This window comes from Gopherus flavomarginatus, chromosome 5 (assembly GCF_025201925.1).
Source record: "Gopherus flavomarginatus isolate rGopFla2 chromosome 5, rGopFla2.mat.asm, whole genome shotgun sequence".
NCBI lineage: Eukaryota > Metazoa > Chordata > Testudines > Testudinidae > Gopherus > Gopherus flavomarginatus.
In genome coordinates, this window is record NC_066621.1 from 142,415,608 (window position 1) to 142,433,190 (window position 17,583).

The window sequence follows — 17,583 nt, forward strand, 5'->3', positions numbered from 1 at the left end:
TATCCTATCTACCGACAGTGACCAATGCCAGGTGCCCCAGAGGGACTGAACCTAACAGGTAATGATCAAGTGATCTCTCTCCTGCCATCCATCTCCACTCTCTGACAAACAGAGGCTAGGGACATCATTCCTTACTCATCCTGGCTAATAGCCATTAATGGTTATTAACCTCCGTGAATTTATCTAGTTCTCCTTTAAACCCTGTTACAGTCCTAGCTTCACAACCTTCTCAGGCAAGGAGTTCCACAAGTTGACTGTGCGTTGTGTGAAGAAGAACTTCCTTTTATTTGTTTTAAACCTGCTGCCCATTAATTTCAGTTGGTGGCCCCTTATTCTTATATTATAGGAACAAGTAAGTAGCTTTTTCTTATTCACTTTCTCCACACCACTCATGATTTTATATACCTCTATCATATCCCCCTAGTCTCCGCTTTTCCAAGCTGAAAAGTCCTAGTCTCTTTAATCTCTCCTCATATGGGACCCATTCCAAACCCCTAATCATTTTAGTTTCCCTTCTCTGAACTTTTTCTAATGCCAGTATATCTTTTTGAGATGAGACCACATCTGTACGCAGTATTCAAGATGTGGTCGTACCATGGATTTATATAAGGGCAATAAGATATTCTCCGTCTTAGGTTTGTCCAACATCTTTTTGAAAACCTCCACTGATGGTGATTCTATAACCTCCCATGGAAGACTATTTCAAAGCCTAAAGTTAGAGTTAGAAAGTTTTTCCTAATATCTAACCTAAATCTCTCTCACTGCATATTAAGCCCATTGCTGCTTCTCCTACCTTCAGTGGACATGGAGAACAACTGATTACTGTCCTCTTTAAAACAGCCCTTAATCTATTTAAAGACTGTTATCAGGTCCCCTCTTTAGTTGTCTTTTCTCAAGACTAAATATGCCCGTTTTTTTTAACCTTTCTTCATAGGTCAGATACTGTTATAGTTCTGTATATTTAGCAGTCCTTGGGTGACAGAATCCTAAGTCTGTTTTTAATGTAGCAATATTGTGTGTGTGGACTGCAGATGGCCATGTCCTCTTTTCATCTTTTATGTTTTGTGCTCTATGGCTGAAAGTAGAAGATTCCAAGTGAGATTTTCTGCCCTGTGGGTGCACAGAGATCTGCATGCAATGAGGAGGATACATACCATGCATGGGGCAAACCTTCTCGCCTCTTCAAGCCTGCACAAGGGTTACTGCTTTCCTTGTACTGTGGAACTGTACTCTGAGGGGTTTCTGGTACCCCCAGTATAGAGAGGATTTGGGGTGATCAGTACAATGGTCAGGCAGCAACAAAAAATTATCCTTCCCTTGACCTATGCTGATCTGCCAGGTGTATAGCATGGTTACTCAGGCAGTGCACCAGTAACAGGAGTTTTCTTAAGAGGCTAGAGGTGAAATCCTGGCCCCATTTCAGTCAATGGCAGTTTTGCATGTGTGCGCGCGCGCACACACAGAGTTTTCACTAAAATGCTATTGAGAATAATTCATGTTCACTGGGAATGTAATTCATCCCAGTGCAGGCAGCCTGTACAATACACTATGCCTCTGTTATGCTGTAAGATTGATATCCACTGCATCCACATAAAGCCTCTGAGTACTTAGGCTCCATGAGGGTGAAGTGCAGAACATCAGAGGGGTAAAATCCAAGGTGTAAGGCAGCTGAACAGCATCCTGCAGACTGGGAAAGAAGCTGAAGCCCTCTGCCAGTTGTATAGGTTACTAGGGCTGTCTGATGTACATGAATGTGGCTATACAGTCCCTGCTCTTTCGTGGCCTTACAGGCCAGACTGAGAGGGCTGATGTAGACACATGCAGCTGCTTCCCCAGCAATCCCGCATTGCAGCCCCTGGGTTTGGCTTTGAATGTCATCTTGACAGCCAATCTTAAACGGGATGCAAGAGATGTATGCATATGACTTTGTGTGGGCCTTCTACATCAGGATAAATTTCACTGTGAAAGTACTGTGGTTTTCTTAATTTGGCAGAGGTAACATTTTGGGCACTCTGAAAGCCCCCTTATATGACATGGAAGCACAAGTCAGTGAAGTTATCTTAATTTGAATGGAGTCACCTTTAAATTTCTAATGAGACTTTAGAGAAAAAAATTATACAACTGAAGCTACTCTGATCAGCAAATGGGAGTATGAGAGGAGCAGAGCTCAGCTTCCTCTGCTAAACTGCTACCTCTCCTCACCTTGACTTGGGTAAACAGTACTTCTCCCTCCCTCACCTGCTGTGGTGAGAGCTTCTCCTGCTTTAGCCACTGTGGTAACCAAGTGAAGTTACAAATGCAAGCCCATCTTTGATTAATACAAGGAAGGGCAGCCTTTGTTTTCCATCACCACTGAAACAAGGTTGTGCTGTTTTGTTTTGTGTTTTGGCAGGCACGTACCCATTTGTGACATCATCAAACTGTACCGTGGGTGGCGTATGCACCGGACTTGGTGTTCCTCCTCAGAACATTGGTGAAGTATATGGTGTGGTGAAGGCATACACTACTAGAGTGGGAATTGGAGCCTTTCCCACTGAGCAGATAAACGTAGGTTTAGCATTACATTGCAGAAAGAACGAGGAGTACTTGTGGCACCTTAGAGACTAACAAATATATTAGTCTCTAAGGTGCCACAAGTACTCCTCATTCTTTTTGCTGATACAGGCTACCACGGCTACCACTCTGAAACCCATTACATTACAGTAACCGAGAAATAAGGTCAATTGGATAGAATGTTGTAACAGGATAATGATCTCCTGCTGACACATAAATGCCAAGGCAATGTCAAGGGACCATATTCATCCCTAGTGTAACTCAGCTGACGGCAGCCTGAGATGTTTATTGTCAAAGCAGACAACACTGATGTGATGACATTCTATTACAATCTCAGTACCTGTCATAACAAATGACAGATATAAATTTCTTTCATTGTTGTATGCTGTGTTGTTGTAGCCGGATTGCTCCCAGAATATTAGAGAGACAAGGTGGCTGAGGTAATAGCTTTTATTGGATTGGTGAGAGAGACAAGCTTTCAATTGGTGGTCTGGTTCAGTTTCTCATGGGAAGGTTTTTCTCTTCTTTTTGTTCACATAACAAAAATTGCCATCCCAATGGGCACTAGCTCACACTTTTAGTTAATTGTATTATTATAATGACACTTTTTATTAATATTTATTATTTGTATTATCATAATGCCAGGAGCCGCAGTCATGGACCAGGATCCCATTGGCTATGTGAAATACAGAACAAAAAGATTGTTGCTGCCCCAAAGAGCTTACGGTCTAAGACAAAAACGGCACACCTCCTCCCCCAAACCACCAGATGGAAACAGACATACTGATGAGGGAGTGCAAAGAAATAACAAACTCTTAACAGAGAAATCAGGCTGAATTGCTAAGAAGATTTTCTTATTATATGAAGGGGGATAAGGGCTCCTCCAAAATAAGAACCAGTCACTCTGAAGCATATTGAGGCATATTGTGGGAAAAGTCATACTGTTGATGCTCTGCTGTACCAGTTTCTGTGGAAAGGGGCATTAGGTTCAGGTGAAGTCCCCTTTAAAGAGAACTAAGCTTTACTTAAAAAAAAATTGATTTGACAGGCTGAGGTTTGTTACCTCTGTTGTTGAAACACCATCCATGTCTCTTTATCTTCCTATAGGAAATTGGAGACATCTTGCAGTCCCGAGGCCATGAATGGGGAGTAACCACAGGCAGAAAAAGGCGCTGTGGCTGGTTGGACCTTGTCATTTTGAGATATGCTCACATGATCAATGGATTCACTGCGTAAGCATCACAGATTTTGTGCTATATTTGGAACTGATAATTTTGTTCTCCAAAGAATAAAATATGTAGGTAACATCAATATCAGTGCAGTTAAGTGTTACATTTTAAGCAATAATTCAATAGAATATTGTCACAGGGAAAATAATCGCAGACTGCTACCTAAATGCCCATGCAATGCGAATATGTTTATTCTGAGAGCTAGACACTTTGTGTGATATGATGACATTCTGATACAATATTCTACTTTGCTGTGCACCAAATGACTGATGTTGACTGTATCAGAGTACCAGAGTGCTGTAGCAGTTTTTCAGTCCGTCATTCTTTACCTAGTGCATTTAGAAAGACTCCCATTGAATCCAGTAAACATTGGTTGGTCAGTTAAAGTGCCTGGCAAAGATCCACAGGATCTGTGCATAGGCGCTGACTCCGTGGGTGCTCCGGGGCTGGAGCACCCATGAGGAAAAATTAGTGGATGTTCTGCACCCACTGGCATCCAAGCTCCTCTCACCCCCTGCTCCATCTCCTCCTCCCCCACTGAGCGCGCCGCATCCCCGCTCCTCCACCTACCTCCCAACACTTCCCACCTGGCTGTTTAGCAGTGTTAGCAGGCTCTGGTAAGGAGTGGGAGGAGCGGGAACATGCCATGCTCAGAGGAGGAGGTGGGAAAGAGTTGGGGCTGGGGCGGGGATTTGGGGGAGTTGGAATAGGGGCAGGGAGGGGGCAGAGTTGGGGCAGGGACTTTGAGAAAGGGATTGAAATGGGGTGGGGCAGGGGTGGGAAGAGGTAGGGCAGGGGCGAGGTCTCATGGAAGGGGTGGAGTGGGGGCAGGGCCGGCAGCAGATGGGGAGTCGAGCACCCAGGGGAAAGCAGGGAAGTCAGCACCTATGGAACTGTGCAATGTCCCAGCTTTCAAACAGTCCCTTGGAGGTACCCCGTCAGTGTGCCAGGCCCCCAAAGGTCCCACTTTTCCTTAAGGGTAGGCCATGCAGACTCCGCATCTCCGAGACAGAGCCTCTGGGCTGCAGCCCTCTTGCTTCTCAATGAGAGCTCTGCCCATTGAGCCCAACTCAGAGAGACTCCTGTTCAGGGATTTGCACCATCTTCAGAGATCAGTGCACCTCCATGAGAATTTGCAGTGTCACCAGGTAGCATTTTCAAACAGAGTAGGGTTTGTGCGTGAACTGGAACACAGCGTTGGGAGGTCCTGAGGTTTGCACAGAGAAGCAAATGTTAAGGCATAGTTCATACTGGCCAATTCCAGGGCTCCTTCTTGAGCCATACAACTATAGCAACCATCTTTGTTTCCTTTCCCTATCTCCGTCCCTGTTTCTTAGGCTACATCTACACTAGCACTTTTATTGGTCAGGGATGTGAAAAAAAAACACCCCCTGACCGACATAAGTTTCACTGACAGAAGCCCCGGTGTGGACATAGCTACCCCTGCTCCTTGGGGTGGTTTAATTATGCCGATGGGAGAGCTCTCTCCTGTCGGCATAGAGCGGCTACATAGGAGACCTGACCACGGCGCACTTGCAGCGGTACAGCTGTGCCACTGTAAGGTCTGTAGTGTAGACGTAGCCTGGGTCCCAGGTAGGAGCTCTGAATCTCTCTGTGAGCCTAGTTCTTATCACCCCATCTGGTCACCACCCCGCATTGCTTTCCTGCTTAGTTCATGTGTGCTCCCGCCAGTCAAGATGGGAGCCTCCTGTTAAGTGTCAGTTGTTCAGTCCTTGGGATTTCCATTCTCTCTGTAGGGCCTTCCATTGATATGGGTTGGTCCCAGCCAGTCCTTAATGCAGGACTTTCCAAACTTTTTGCTGGCACAACCCCATTTTAATGAAGTATTTCCTGCTGAGACCCCAGACAGCACGGATGATGCCATTTGGAAGAGCAAAATGGCATCCTCCATACACTAGGAATCACTGCAACCCTATCTGGTGATGATGCAACCCCATTTGGGATCACGACCCAGTTTGGGAACCGCTGCCTTAACAACCCATTCATATCATACCAGACAGCTACAGCTATGCTGCTATAGTGTAGACACTTGCTACAATTACAAAAGTCATTCTTCCATTGCTATAGTAAATCCCACCCCCCTCCCCTCAAGAGGCAGTAGCTATGTCAACAGAAGAATTCTTCTTTTGATCTAGCAGTGCCTATACTGGGGCTAAGGTCAGCTTTACTATATCTCTAAGGGTGTGAAAATATAGATTTTTATCAGTCATGAAACAAATATGAAACAATCTTTCTACAGTAACTCATCTAAACATTTTGTAAAATTAGTGTTTACCCAAGGCCCTGTGTTGTTTTCACCTATGCATCTCCATTCTTTGTGGAAGTGACATTGAAGAGCTCTATTCTGTTTTCTTTTCAGTTACATGTAATTACTGTTTTTCCATGTAATTACTGTTTTCCCCATCAGCATATCTGTTAATCCTAGGGACTTTTGACCCAGATCCTCAAAGGAATTTAGACTTCTAATTTTCATTGATTTCAGTGAAAGCAAGGAGCCTTAATACTTTTGATGATTTGGGCTCATGACACCTAAGCAACAATGGAAGGTATATGCCAGTGGCTCTTAACCTATCCAGACAACTGTATCCTTTTCAGGAATCTGATTTGTCTTGCATACCCCAAGCTTCGCCTCATTTAAAAACTACTTGCTTATAAAATCAGATATAAAAACACATTATTATCACAGCACACCACTACTGAAAAATTACTTACTTTCTCCTTTTTACCATATAATTATAAAATAACCAACTGGAATATAAATATTGTACTTATATTTCATAGTATATAAAGCAGTATAAACAAGTCATTGTATGACATTTTAGTTTGTACTTACTGCACTAGTGCTTTTTACATAGCCTGTTGTAAAACTATGCAAATATCTAGATGAGTTGATGTACCAAGTGGAAGACCGCTGTGTATTCCTGACTGAGAAGTTGGAACTACTGGTATATGCCACGAATGAGGCAAAGAACAGCAACCCTGTGCGTCTCTTTCCAAATTTTAAATGACTCCTTCATCCACCCAAAGTCAGTCTAACATTGAAAACATGCATATGTCTGGCTAGATCCTTAGATGATTGATGCAAATATCAGTGGCGCTACACCAATAGATACCTGCTGAGGATCAGACATGTTGTTTTTAGAGATATTTGGCTACTATTTTCAAATGCAGTTCTACTTTGAAAAGTGATTCTGCAAAAATGGCATCTTAAGATTTCACTATTTATCCCTTTATGATTTCTACATGAAATGTGTTTTGTAAAAGATAGCCAGGCTGTTAATTAAATAAACTAACTCACCTAGGGATCTGAAAGTCAAGCTAGGATCTTTCCTGACTGCATATTATCATCAGGAATAAAGGTTCTGTAGGCCAAATTATGCCATCAGTGGGTTTACACAGGGGTAAGTGCTTGGCCCTGTAACTGGAACTTATTAAACAATTCTGTTGATGCAGAAGGAAAAATAGAACTCAGCTCTTTCTCTCTTACCCTTGTTCGTTCTCCAAGGATAACGTGAGTAAACAGTAGTACCACTGAGGTAAGAAGATGTGCATCTAAATACAGTGACCAGGGCTGATAATTAAAAGTGGCATTTCACATAATCACTTTTCAGTGATAATTACATTTTAAAGGATGTGATTGAACACACTGTTGTTCACCTATATGAGCAGGCAAATGTGTGGAAGTAAAGTGCAGTAATTTGGTCATCACAGAGGCATGAATTCAATTAAAGTTCATAATTTAAACATGTCTGATTTTTCCTTTATACTGGGTAGGCTGAGCTTGGTCTATGAGTACACGAGTAGAAAAAGCAGGTGGAAGGGATTAAAGAAGATGATGATAGAAGGATCCAACTTATGTGTAACTGTATCCAATGTTTTTCTGGACAGTCTGGCATTAACAAAACTGGATATTCTGGATGTCCTTGATGAGATTAAAATCAGTGTTGCTTACAAACTGGCTGGAAAAAGAATTCCATATTTTCCAGGTATGTTTTTTTTTTTAAAAGTCTTGGTGATCCCTTTTTCTCTCTCTTTTCTGTTAAGTATTTTGTACTTAAAAGCCAGACCTGATTCTCTGTTGTCCAGCACTTTGTAAGAATTTACACTAAAGCAGAGTGGCGTAAAACACTCCCACCAAATCAGAATAGTATAGTTTTACAGTCACTTTGTACAGGTGTAAATGACTCCAAGGTATAGGACAATGGAGAATCAGGCTGTGTATATACACTGATATTGGGTGTGTTTTGTTTTTTTGGGTTTTTGGAGGGGGGGAGGGTTGTTTATTTGTTACATTTTAATCTTTGATGAATGAGGGCTGCAATCTCAGGAGTATGTCAATGAAATCATGCTTTGCAAAGGAAAAGTAAAGGGAGTATTTTTATGTTGTAAAAACTGAGACTTGGACACAAACAGCTTTGCTCTTTTTGCAGAGTGCCACTATAATTAGCAGCAGTTGACATTTTAGTTAATAAAAATATACCTCCTATTTCAATACATGTTAAAACTTTTTGGACTTTTGTTTAAAATGACATGGGATTTCAGATGTTAGGACTCTTAACTGGTCTAATGATAGCCTACCCTATAATGCTTTGTAGCTTTTCATGTTCTGCTTTTCATACCCAAATGGTGTTCTCCTATTTTTTCACTTTTACTCCTCCCTCTCCAAGGCCCTGCATTGTGCCAAAGTATCCTTGGCTAGGGATTTCAAGGCAGCCTAAAGGAGTTAGATGCTCAACTCCCATTGAATTTTTAAGCTGGAGGGCTCCCTCTGGAGGCTCTCAGTTTAACTCCTAAGTTGATTAGAACAGCTACAGGAAGTAGACTCCTTTCCCCCATGAGCTGTTTACTGTTCCCATGCCCTGCTGACGTCACGCCTCGGAAGAGACAAGATTCACTTGTAGTCAGTACAAACTTGCTATTTTTATTCAGACTGTTGCACAAAGTGACCCTGCAGCTCCCCCTGGCTCTCTAGTTCCCAAACTAACGAAACAGCCTAGGCCTAATGACACAACACAGGGTCTCCCTAACTTATGCAGGGTCTCTGACTGCTCTGACTGCTTGCCTACACTGAGCAATCATGGAAGAGTCCACTGACCAAACCACAATGGCCTAAGGCTTTGCCAGTGGGAGACCTTTCGGTCAAAAATTTCCCACCATTTCAGCTAGTTCAGCTCCGTGGGTGGTAACGATGGTGAGAGTTCTGTGTGGAAGGGGCTGCCTGCAGCTGCTAGCATTTTAAACACTGTGTTACTTAACTCTGTCCTAGAGATGAGACACCGGTTAATGTGCTGGCTCCCATTTTTGCTACCACTTCTACAGCTGAACTGATAAAAAAAACAAATGAAGCCTCTGTAGATAAGGCCTAAAATAATTGTTTCCTTATCTTCCTAGAAATAGTGTCTCATTAGTATAGCTCTATATATAGCATCACAGAGTACTGAGGACATGAAACCAAACAAACTGGATCCTTTTAATCAGAACTGTCTTCCTCTGTAGGACTGAAGCTTGGTCTACACTATAGAGCTAGGTCGACATAAGCTGCTAACTATGTCAGTGTTTACACTACAGCCTTGCTTCTTACATCGATGTACTACACTGATATAATCACTCCACCTCCATGAGAGGCGTAGGGCTTATGACGGTCTAGTTAGGGGATGCAGTGTCTGTGTATACACTGCACTCCTTACATCAGCTATTAGCTGTCTCCAGCCGGGCTGCTGCCAGGTCTTCGCTCCAAGCCAGGCTGACACCCAGGTTCCTGGCATGGAAGACTTGCTGACGCCCCCACCCCCAGTTCCAGTTCCCCGCTGGGAGCTCAGCAGCCGACCTGACTCTGGGTGCTGATATCTCTGCCGGAGGCAATAAGCCCTGGGTGCTGCTTCCGGCTGAGAGCAGGGAATCGAGAAGCCCAGGAGGCAGCTGGCGGGGAGCTGCGCAGAGCTGAGTGCCCTGGCTCTCAGCCCCCCACACTGCCCCCCTTCAGTCGGTGGAAGCACTCCTGGTGAGGACACACACCATCGACAGAAGGAAGGTAGTGTGGACATATTGCTCCACAGTAATTACTATTGTGGCTGTAAGTCGACTTAACATGGATTGACTTAAGTTTGTAGTGTAGATGTGCTCTCTGTTTATCTTCGGATATATAGTCAACAACAGTGCTAGTAAATAGAGTGAACTGATGGCTCAACATTATAAATGTTCCTTTTTCATAAGTCCATTTTTTTCATTTTTTTAAACATTTTGTTAACATTTTCCTGCTCAAGATTTATAGATATCTTTTAAAGTAAAGCTATTGTAGTCTTACTTGTTGCTAACTGTGCTTTTGCAGCTAATCAGGAGATACTGCAGAAAGTGGAAGTAGAGTATGAAACTATGCCTGGGTGGAAAACTGACACGACTGGGGCGAGGAAATGGGAGGATCTCCCACCCAAAGCACAGAATTATATTCGATGTGTGGAAAACCATGTTGGAGTGCCAGGTAGATGTCTCTTCACCTGTGCTCATGGAGTGGCCACAGCATGTACATGAGGCTGTAAATGAATACTCAACCTGCTAGCCAGTATAGGTCTTTGATGGGGCCTGAAGCAGTGGAGACACCAGAGTGCGGGGCAGGTGGGAGATCTCAACCAGGAGCAACTAAGGCAGCATGCTGTGTATTCTCTCTCTTTGCTTCCCCCTTCCTCCCATTTGTCTTATGTGTCGGGGGGGAGATTGCTTTTCTCTTTCCCTTTCCTCCAACCCCCTTCTTTGTGCTTCAGGGTGCGTGTGTGAGGAGGGGAAGGGTATCACATACTGAGTCAGGTATTGGAGATTGTCCCACCCACTGCTGCTCCTAATGGTGGTGGGGGTGGTAATGGGACCATGGGATTGGCTCCTGCCTGCAGGAGCTGGAGGCAATTTGCTACTATCCTGTTTCAGTCCCCACCATTCCCTCCCTTTATATAGTTGACGGTTCGCCTTTGACTCCAGGTCTAGACTGATCCCCAGTTTTGGGGTCTGAAAGGGTTTTTCCCCATATGCCAAAAGTGGAAATTACCATATGGGTTTTCACCTTCCAGCCAGCACCCAGGAGGTTGGATTTGGTGAGTGTCAATTACTTGTCACAACTTTGGCAGATTCCAGTGCAGTTGAGGGGTAGGTTAGAAGGTGTTTCATGGAGGTCCCTGTAACTCAGTGGGCTGTCTGGACATGGCCCTGGGAGCAGCAATGCATAGTGAGCAGATATGTCTCATGCAGATGTGGCTCCCCGCTCATCTTATATCTTCTACCTCTGACATGGAGGAGGGGAGTGTGTTTGGGGTGCTAACTTCCAGTCAGGATCCCTTGGCAGCCTTTAGAGTGTAGAGAGGGCATGGCCTTCACACCAACCCTCACACTTGTAGTACCCACCGACATTGGTGCCAGTGGAGAGCTTTACTGGGTGAACCCTACCAGATAGTTGGAATGATTACCCCATCTGTGTAATCATTTTAAAATAAAGTGACAACTTCCATATTTAACCATGCTATGGTGTTTGTGTCTCATGGTTTTCATGTCCACATTGAGAAGACTATAAAGTCTGACAAAATTCTTGCTGTAGATTGCATGGGTTTAGCTAGACACCCCATCACCCAAGATAATGACAGCTGAACATGCAACTGAAGTGCCTCACTCTTCTGTTGGGCCTTCAAACTGCAATGCTTTGTGTTTATGGCATAATTACTCCATGCTTTCAATGCTCCAGTACACTGTGTGTTAGTGATACAGCAAGAGAAACTATTTAACAGAGACACTTTCTCAGCACTTTGTTTCAGGTGTGGAGTTTGTTGGTGATTTTGTATCGAAACTTCATATTAAAAAATGAAAAATATTAAAATTAATTAATTATACTGTTTTCTCCCAGTCGGTATTCTAATAGTCGTTTCTCTCCTCCTTCTCTCCCTCGCCAGTAAAATGGGTTGGAGTTGGAAAATCAAGAGAGTCAGTGATCCAGCTATTTTAAACAAAGAACTTCAGCGATGAGAAGCACAATTTAATGTTCATCTGTTCCTTACTACTCCCAAGTTAAAATGGAGATGCTGTTTAAACCCAAAATGTTCTTCTAGGAAATGATTAGAAAGAAATATATATTGTGTACTTTAATATTTTCATTTATCAGTAAATGCAAATGGTCAGTGATAAAAATCTGTTTGGTAGCCACCGTCTTTTTCTCACACACATATGTGCAAAAGCATAAAGAAGTCAGTAACTGAATAAGAACAGGAATGAAAAAACAAGTGTTTTTCTTTCGTTTTCTCTGACTTGAGCCATGTTGCTATTCAGATGTGTTTTATATCCATATGGAGTTATTTCTTCGGACTGATGACAATACTGAACATTTTCCAGTAGTTACTGAATGACTGGAAAAGCTGAAGTTATTCTTCAAAGGGAAAAATTATAATTCCTGTTTTTGTGGGTTGGCAGCAATAGGACATATATATTGCATTTAAAATTGGCCTGGTTATGTAGATCCTCAATCCCTAAAACACAATAAAATTAGGTAGGCATTTTTGATCACACAAAGCAAGGTAAATGTGATTAGCTTGAAGCCTGAGATTTTCTTTTACAACCTATTAAATAAATGAGATAGAAGCTACAGTGATTGTATCACACAGTGACACAAGCTAGTAACAGGTAACTTTTGGGGATGAGCCAAACTGGAGATAGCTGAGCTGCCTATGTATTTCCTTCAAATCTCCTGTTTACCAACAGGCACCCCACATGGAGGCTGGCAGAAAAGCTTTCCTCCCCTCAAAATAAAGGAAATCAGAGTGGTGGTGAAGGGTTTAAAGGGACCCAAAGCCACAGCAATGGCATGTGGGGGAGGGAGGGAGTAGAGTCAGTGCAGCATGTTGCACCTTCTCCCTGAATCTGAGATGTGTCTCCATGCAAAGACTGTACGTCTGGAGGAACCTGGATTTTGTTGGGCATAGGTGGTGAGGCACTGGAGCTGTATGGTGGCATGCTGTCCTCCAAATCTGGTGCATTTACAAGCATAAATCTATGTATGATTTAATGCTGCTAGTTGCAGCCTTAACTCTCTTTCCCAGCTTTTGACCCCATTCACCAAACTGTAGGGGCTGATACCTGGTGCTAAAGGAGGGAGCATATGACAGCACAGCTCCTGACAGGGCTGAGCTGTTTGGGCAAAGGAGGTACAGCACAGAGGTTCTAAAATTTCCAGGGATGGATCTGGATTTCCTCATGGATTCTCTGGTTCTGCATGGTTAGAAGGCCATGCCGTCTGCCCTCTCTGTGTGGCACAAGCCCCTCTTTTAGAGAGGAGAATGCCACAAAAACTGAGTTATTCCAAAAGTTGTGGAATTTTCAGAGCACATTGACTTTTCTGTGAGTTTCTCCATAGGTGGGGAGAATATAGCCCATTATTTTTATGACATTCCCAGATGCATTGGCACACATCTAGGAATGGCATCATCGCCTCTGCTGGTTCCCAGTGCATTAATGCCATGATTTCCTTTCTGGAAACGCCCCTTTTTGAGACAGTACTTCCAGAAGTGATGGAATACAAAATGGTGGTACCCTTGAGTGCAGAATGGGGAAAAATAAGATCTGTCCATGGACCTCCAGGTCCAGTGACCTCATGTGCACTCCCTATGTTGTCCCATCTCTTACAATTATCTAGATATCTTTTAACATTTAAGATCTGTTGTATTTTTTTAAAGTAAACATGACATATGAGCAGCCATGGCTTGTATAATGACAAGGTAGTAAAGCAGTTTATATTATTGTACAAAGATGCGTTGAGGATTGTAGTACAGTCCCTCTGCACCCTCCTCTGGCTGCAGTGCAGTCTCTTCACACCCCATCCAGCACAGTCTGTGGCTTTGTGGATAGGTGCTGGGTTTGTAAAAATTGTGTAGGGGGCCAGGAGTCAGAGGGTGAAGCCTTCAGTGGGGGTATAGGGAGCAGAGACCCCTATACTTGGTGAGGCCTGGCAGGGGGGCAGCTGGCCCAAATTTGAGTGTCATTGTGACCCTCTGCACCAGATCTCAGTGCCACTCATATTTGGTCCAGTCAGGCAGGTAACCACAGCTGGAGATGGGCCCACTTTCCCCATGAGTCCATATAACGTGGCTCCTATGGCTTTATGCCACAGTCTAGTCCTTTATGTCCAGTGATTTAAGCACAAGAACTCCTGAGTCCTACCTTGAGTTCTTCTGTGGCCTAGTGCAAGTCATTTAACCTGTGTGCCTCAGCTTTGCCATCTGTAAAATAGCAGATAATAATACTTACTTACCTACCTCATATAGGTTTTATGAGGATTAATTAATATGGGCCAAATCCTGTTGTACTTACTCTTCTCTTTTACTAGGCAAAACCCCCATTGATAGTCAATGGGAATTCTGCCAGTGTAAGGACTGTAGGATTTAAACCTTATGTAATGTTTGTAAAGCACTTTTGAAAGGTGCTCTGTAAGTGCTAAGTATTATTATGAGCACTGTAAAATGTAGCTCATTTTATGAGGTATCTTAAGCACAAGCACTCTTGGCAATGCACTGCTAATCAAGTTTCATTTCCAATGGGCTCAATCTCATGTCAGTCATCCATTAGACGGTTCAGATTGATTCCTTCCCTCAGCCCACTGTGCTCAGCACATTTTCATTAGTGCATAGCCATTTTATTTGGGCTTTGTTCAGTTTTATAGGATTAGGGCCATAGTGAGTAACAGTTACTCACAGTGTACCAACAACCATCAGATTAAATGGTCAACCCTAAATAAATCATTTTGGTACATTTAAAATGAAGTTATTATAAATCGATTGTCACAGGATCAATGTCTCTTGCTTGACCTAGATCTTTATTTTCCATGAAGTGCCGTTCCATTTTGCCTTTGCTTTAGGGCCTCATCCAAGCCCCCTGAGACCCTTGATTTGCACCACATCAGCAGACCATTATCTTGTGACACTGTTCTGTTCCACTGCTATCCCTTGCATTTCATTTAATTGAATAGGTTTTTTTAAATCAGATTTCTTCCCCGACTGAATTCTGGGAATTTTGCCACTGTGAACAGGTTCAGGCATTTATTTTTAGAAGTTCTTTACAGGCTATGTGGTGACACAGACTTTTAAAAGGAACATGTTTGATGTAAACCATACATTTTATCTTGACTGTTTCCTGTGGCAGACTAGTTTAGATTGGAACCTTTGCTTGGAATTTCATTGTAATAATCATCACTGTGGCTAATTTAATTTTTCTTTGTACACAAGTTGAATGTAATAATTTTTTTAATTTGTTCATGTATCATGTTAGATGTTTTGATGAAAGAATAAGGGGAAATGTCTACTAATATGGTATTATATTGTGATGGATTACAGTAAAAAAAAGGTACTAAACCATTCAGGTAAAACATGTATTTGACAGATTTTTGTCAGACTTGCCATCACATTGTGGCCTTCATAATCAGGTGTATACTTCCTAACATATGCTAGTTTTTTAGGTGGTTTCCCTGTATTTTTTAACTGACCTATATATGCTCTTATAGCACTGGCCAGCTGCATTTTATAAATTGAAATAAATAAAATGAAGAGTTTTCAAAGTAATGTGCAAAATGTACATACACACTCCCATACACCCATGTAGATTTTGCAGGAAAACTTTGAAATCTCATCTCATTATTTTACCCTCAAAGACACATTTAAATTCATTTAAACACAAATATTTCTGAGAGTTTGGGGACAAAATTCACTACTTTCAAATCCAGAAACAGTCAGGTGTTTCCTAATGCTTTTAAAATAATTATCAAGAAGCTTTGCGTGAGAAGCTATGAGTAGCAGATATTTACTATTGGCTTTTCATTCGTATATTCTTAGGAATGGATGGGTGATTTTCCTACTTATAAACCAGCTTTGGGGATTTTACCACTATCTCCACCAGTCTGGAGTCCTGGCCAGCAATTCCTACTTAACTGACACAAACACTTTACTCATGAAGCAGAACTTTTCCCTTTGAACATCTCGTGACTGACTCCACTGAATTCTTTCCATGATAAATTGCTTAAAGAAACTTGAACAATTAACTCTCTACAGTTCTTTATCATTACAAATCCATCCATAACACACTATTGGGGAAAGGAAGGAAAAAATGATCTCACCTAATATAACTATGGCCACCTCCTACAATATGGCAGGCCTTCAGATTGGTGGGGGTAGGGACTTTCGGGATCCTGTTTTACAGGCAGGAAAATCTCCATTTGTCATTATCTCCTGAAACCAATCTGGAACAACAGGCCTTCTACTTCAGTGTCCATATCCAATGAGCGAGAGACCAGGTCAGTACACCCACTGAAGGTAATGTCTGACAAGGGATTGGGGAGACTTCTGTGTTGCCAGTTGATAGATCTTGCCTACAAAGGTTGACTCGCTTTCTGCCAGTCACATGAAGACACCCTCAGTGGAATGAGCATTGAATGGTAACTGTGGCCTCTAAAGCAGTTTCATCACACCCCATAAGTAGGGACTTGTGTAAATAATTTTTTTTAAAGAAAATTAATGACAATGCAAATGGCAAAGTATTGAATTTCACTGGGTTTGCACAGAATGCAAAAAGATCAGGAGTACTTGTGGCACCTTAGAGATTAACAAATTTATTTCAGCATGAGCTTTCGTGAGCTACAGCTCACTTCTTCGGATGCATAGAATGGAACATTCTTTTTGCACAGAATGAATTTTACAAGTTAACATTAGTCAGTTCAAAGGATGAAATGAATTTTACAAATTAATTTAATCAGTTTTACAACTAAAATGTATTCCATCCTGGAAACTGACTGTTAACTTGTAGAATTCATTCCATCCTTGGAATTGACTAACGTTCACAGTTTGTGGGCATTTTCACGATTTCTGTACCTTCCATTAAATTGTGTCCATGAAATTGTGGTTTACACAGGGCCCAATTCATAAGGCACTGGTGTGTCTGGAGCTGCCAGAGGCAAGAGCCCCTCCAAAGGAAAAATTTTGCTTTGTGATCAGTCCAGCTGGGCAATGGAGAATGCTCTACCCCTCTCCTGGTTCAGACTCGGAAAGAAGGAAGGGGGCATGATGAGAAATATTGTGGAAACTGGGTAACTGTTTTTACTTTGTAGAAATATACTAAATAAAGGGCATTCCTGGTCCTAACCATTTTCTAACAATAATGACTGTTTATGGAGCCAAATCGCACAGGTCCTACTTATCCTTACAGAGGGCCTGATCCACACACAGGTGGCCCTGTATACATGGATCACACCCCTCCCCTGAGCGAGTGGGGGGGTGTTTCTCATCCCCTCTCCATACCAACCTCCATCCCCTCTATTCCTCCCTCCCCCCAGTCTTTTAGAGAGCACTCTGTGCATCTGGGAATCTACACAGTGGGTGGGCTGGTGCATCATCTGTCCCTCCTCCTCCCAGTGGATCCTGTAAGAATCAGGGCAGAAAGAAAAGACAGCCCCCAACTGTGTTATCTTTCTAAAAGTTCCTCCTCTATGGTGTAGGCACCCCACTAAAGGAGTTCCCCAGGCAGTGATCAGATGCAGAAGTGCTGTCTGCATGGCTCCAGTAAACTAAACGGCCAAAAAACATGGTGCCAAAGACTCTCAGCAAAAAAACCGAGGAGTCCTTGTGGCACCTTAGAGACTAACATTTATTTGGACATAAGCTTTCATGGGCTATAACCCACTTCAACAAACTCTGCAGAAAAAACCCTGGCCATCATTGTATCATGAGGGATTTCAGGATTTGCAGATTGGAACTGCAGCCTATTAAATGGG

General features: G+C 42.7%; 1 protein-coding gene across 2 annotated transcripts in view; it reads left to right on the forward strand.

Annotated features, from left to right (window-relative positions):
• Positions 1-16,954, forward strand: part of ADSS1 (adenylosuccinate synthase 1) — a 40,557-nt gene extending 23,603 nt beyond the window's left edge. For both annotated transcript variants that reach the window (XM_050954191.1, XM_050954192.1), the window contains 5 exons: positions 2,393-2,547; positions 3,661-3,785; positions 7,692-7,789; positions 10,132-10,281; positions 11,732-16,954. In XM_050954191.1, the coding sequence (XP_050810148.1) occupies positions 2,393-2,547; positions 3,661-3,785; positions 7,692-7,789; positions 10,132-10,281; positions 11,732-11,784 (581 nt within the window). In that variant the 3' untranslated portion in view covers positions 11,785-16,954. The remainder of the gene's footprint in view (positions 1-2,392; positions 2,548-3,660; positions 3,786-7,691; positions 7,790-10,131; positions 10,282-11,731) is intronic.
• The last annotated feature ends 629 nt before the right edge of the window (positions 16,955-17,583 follow it).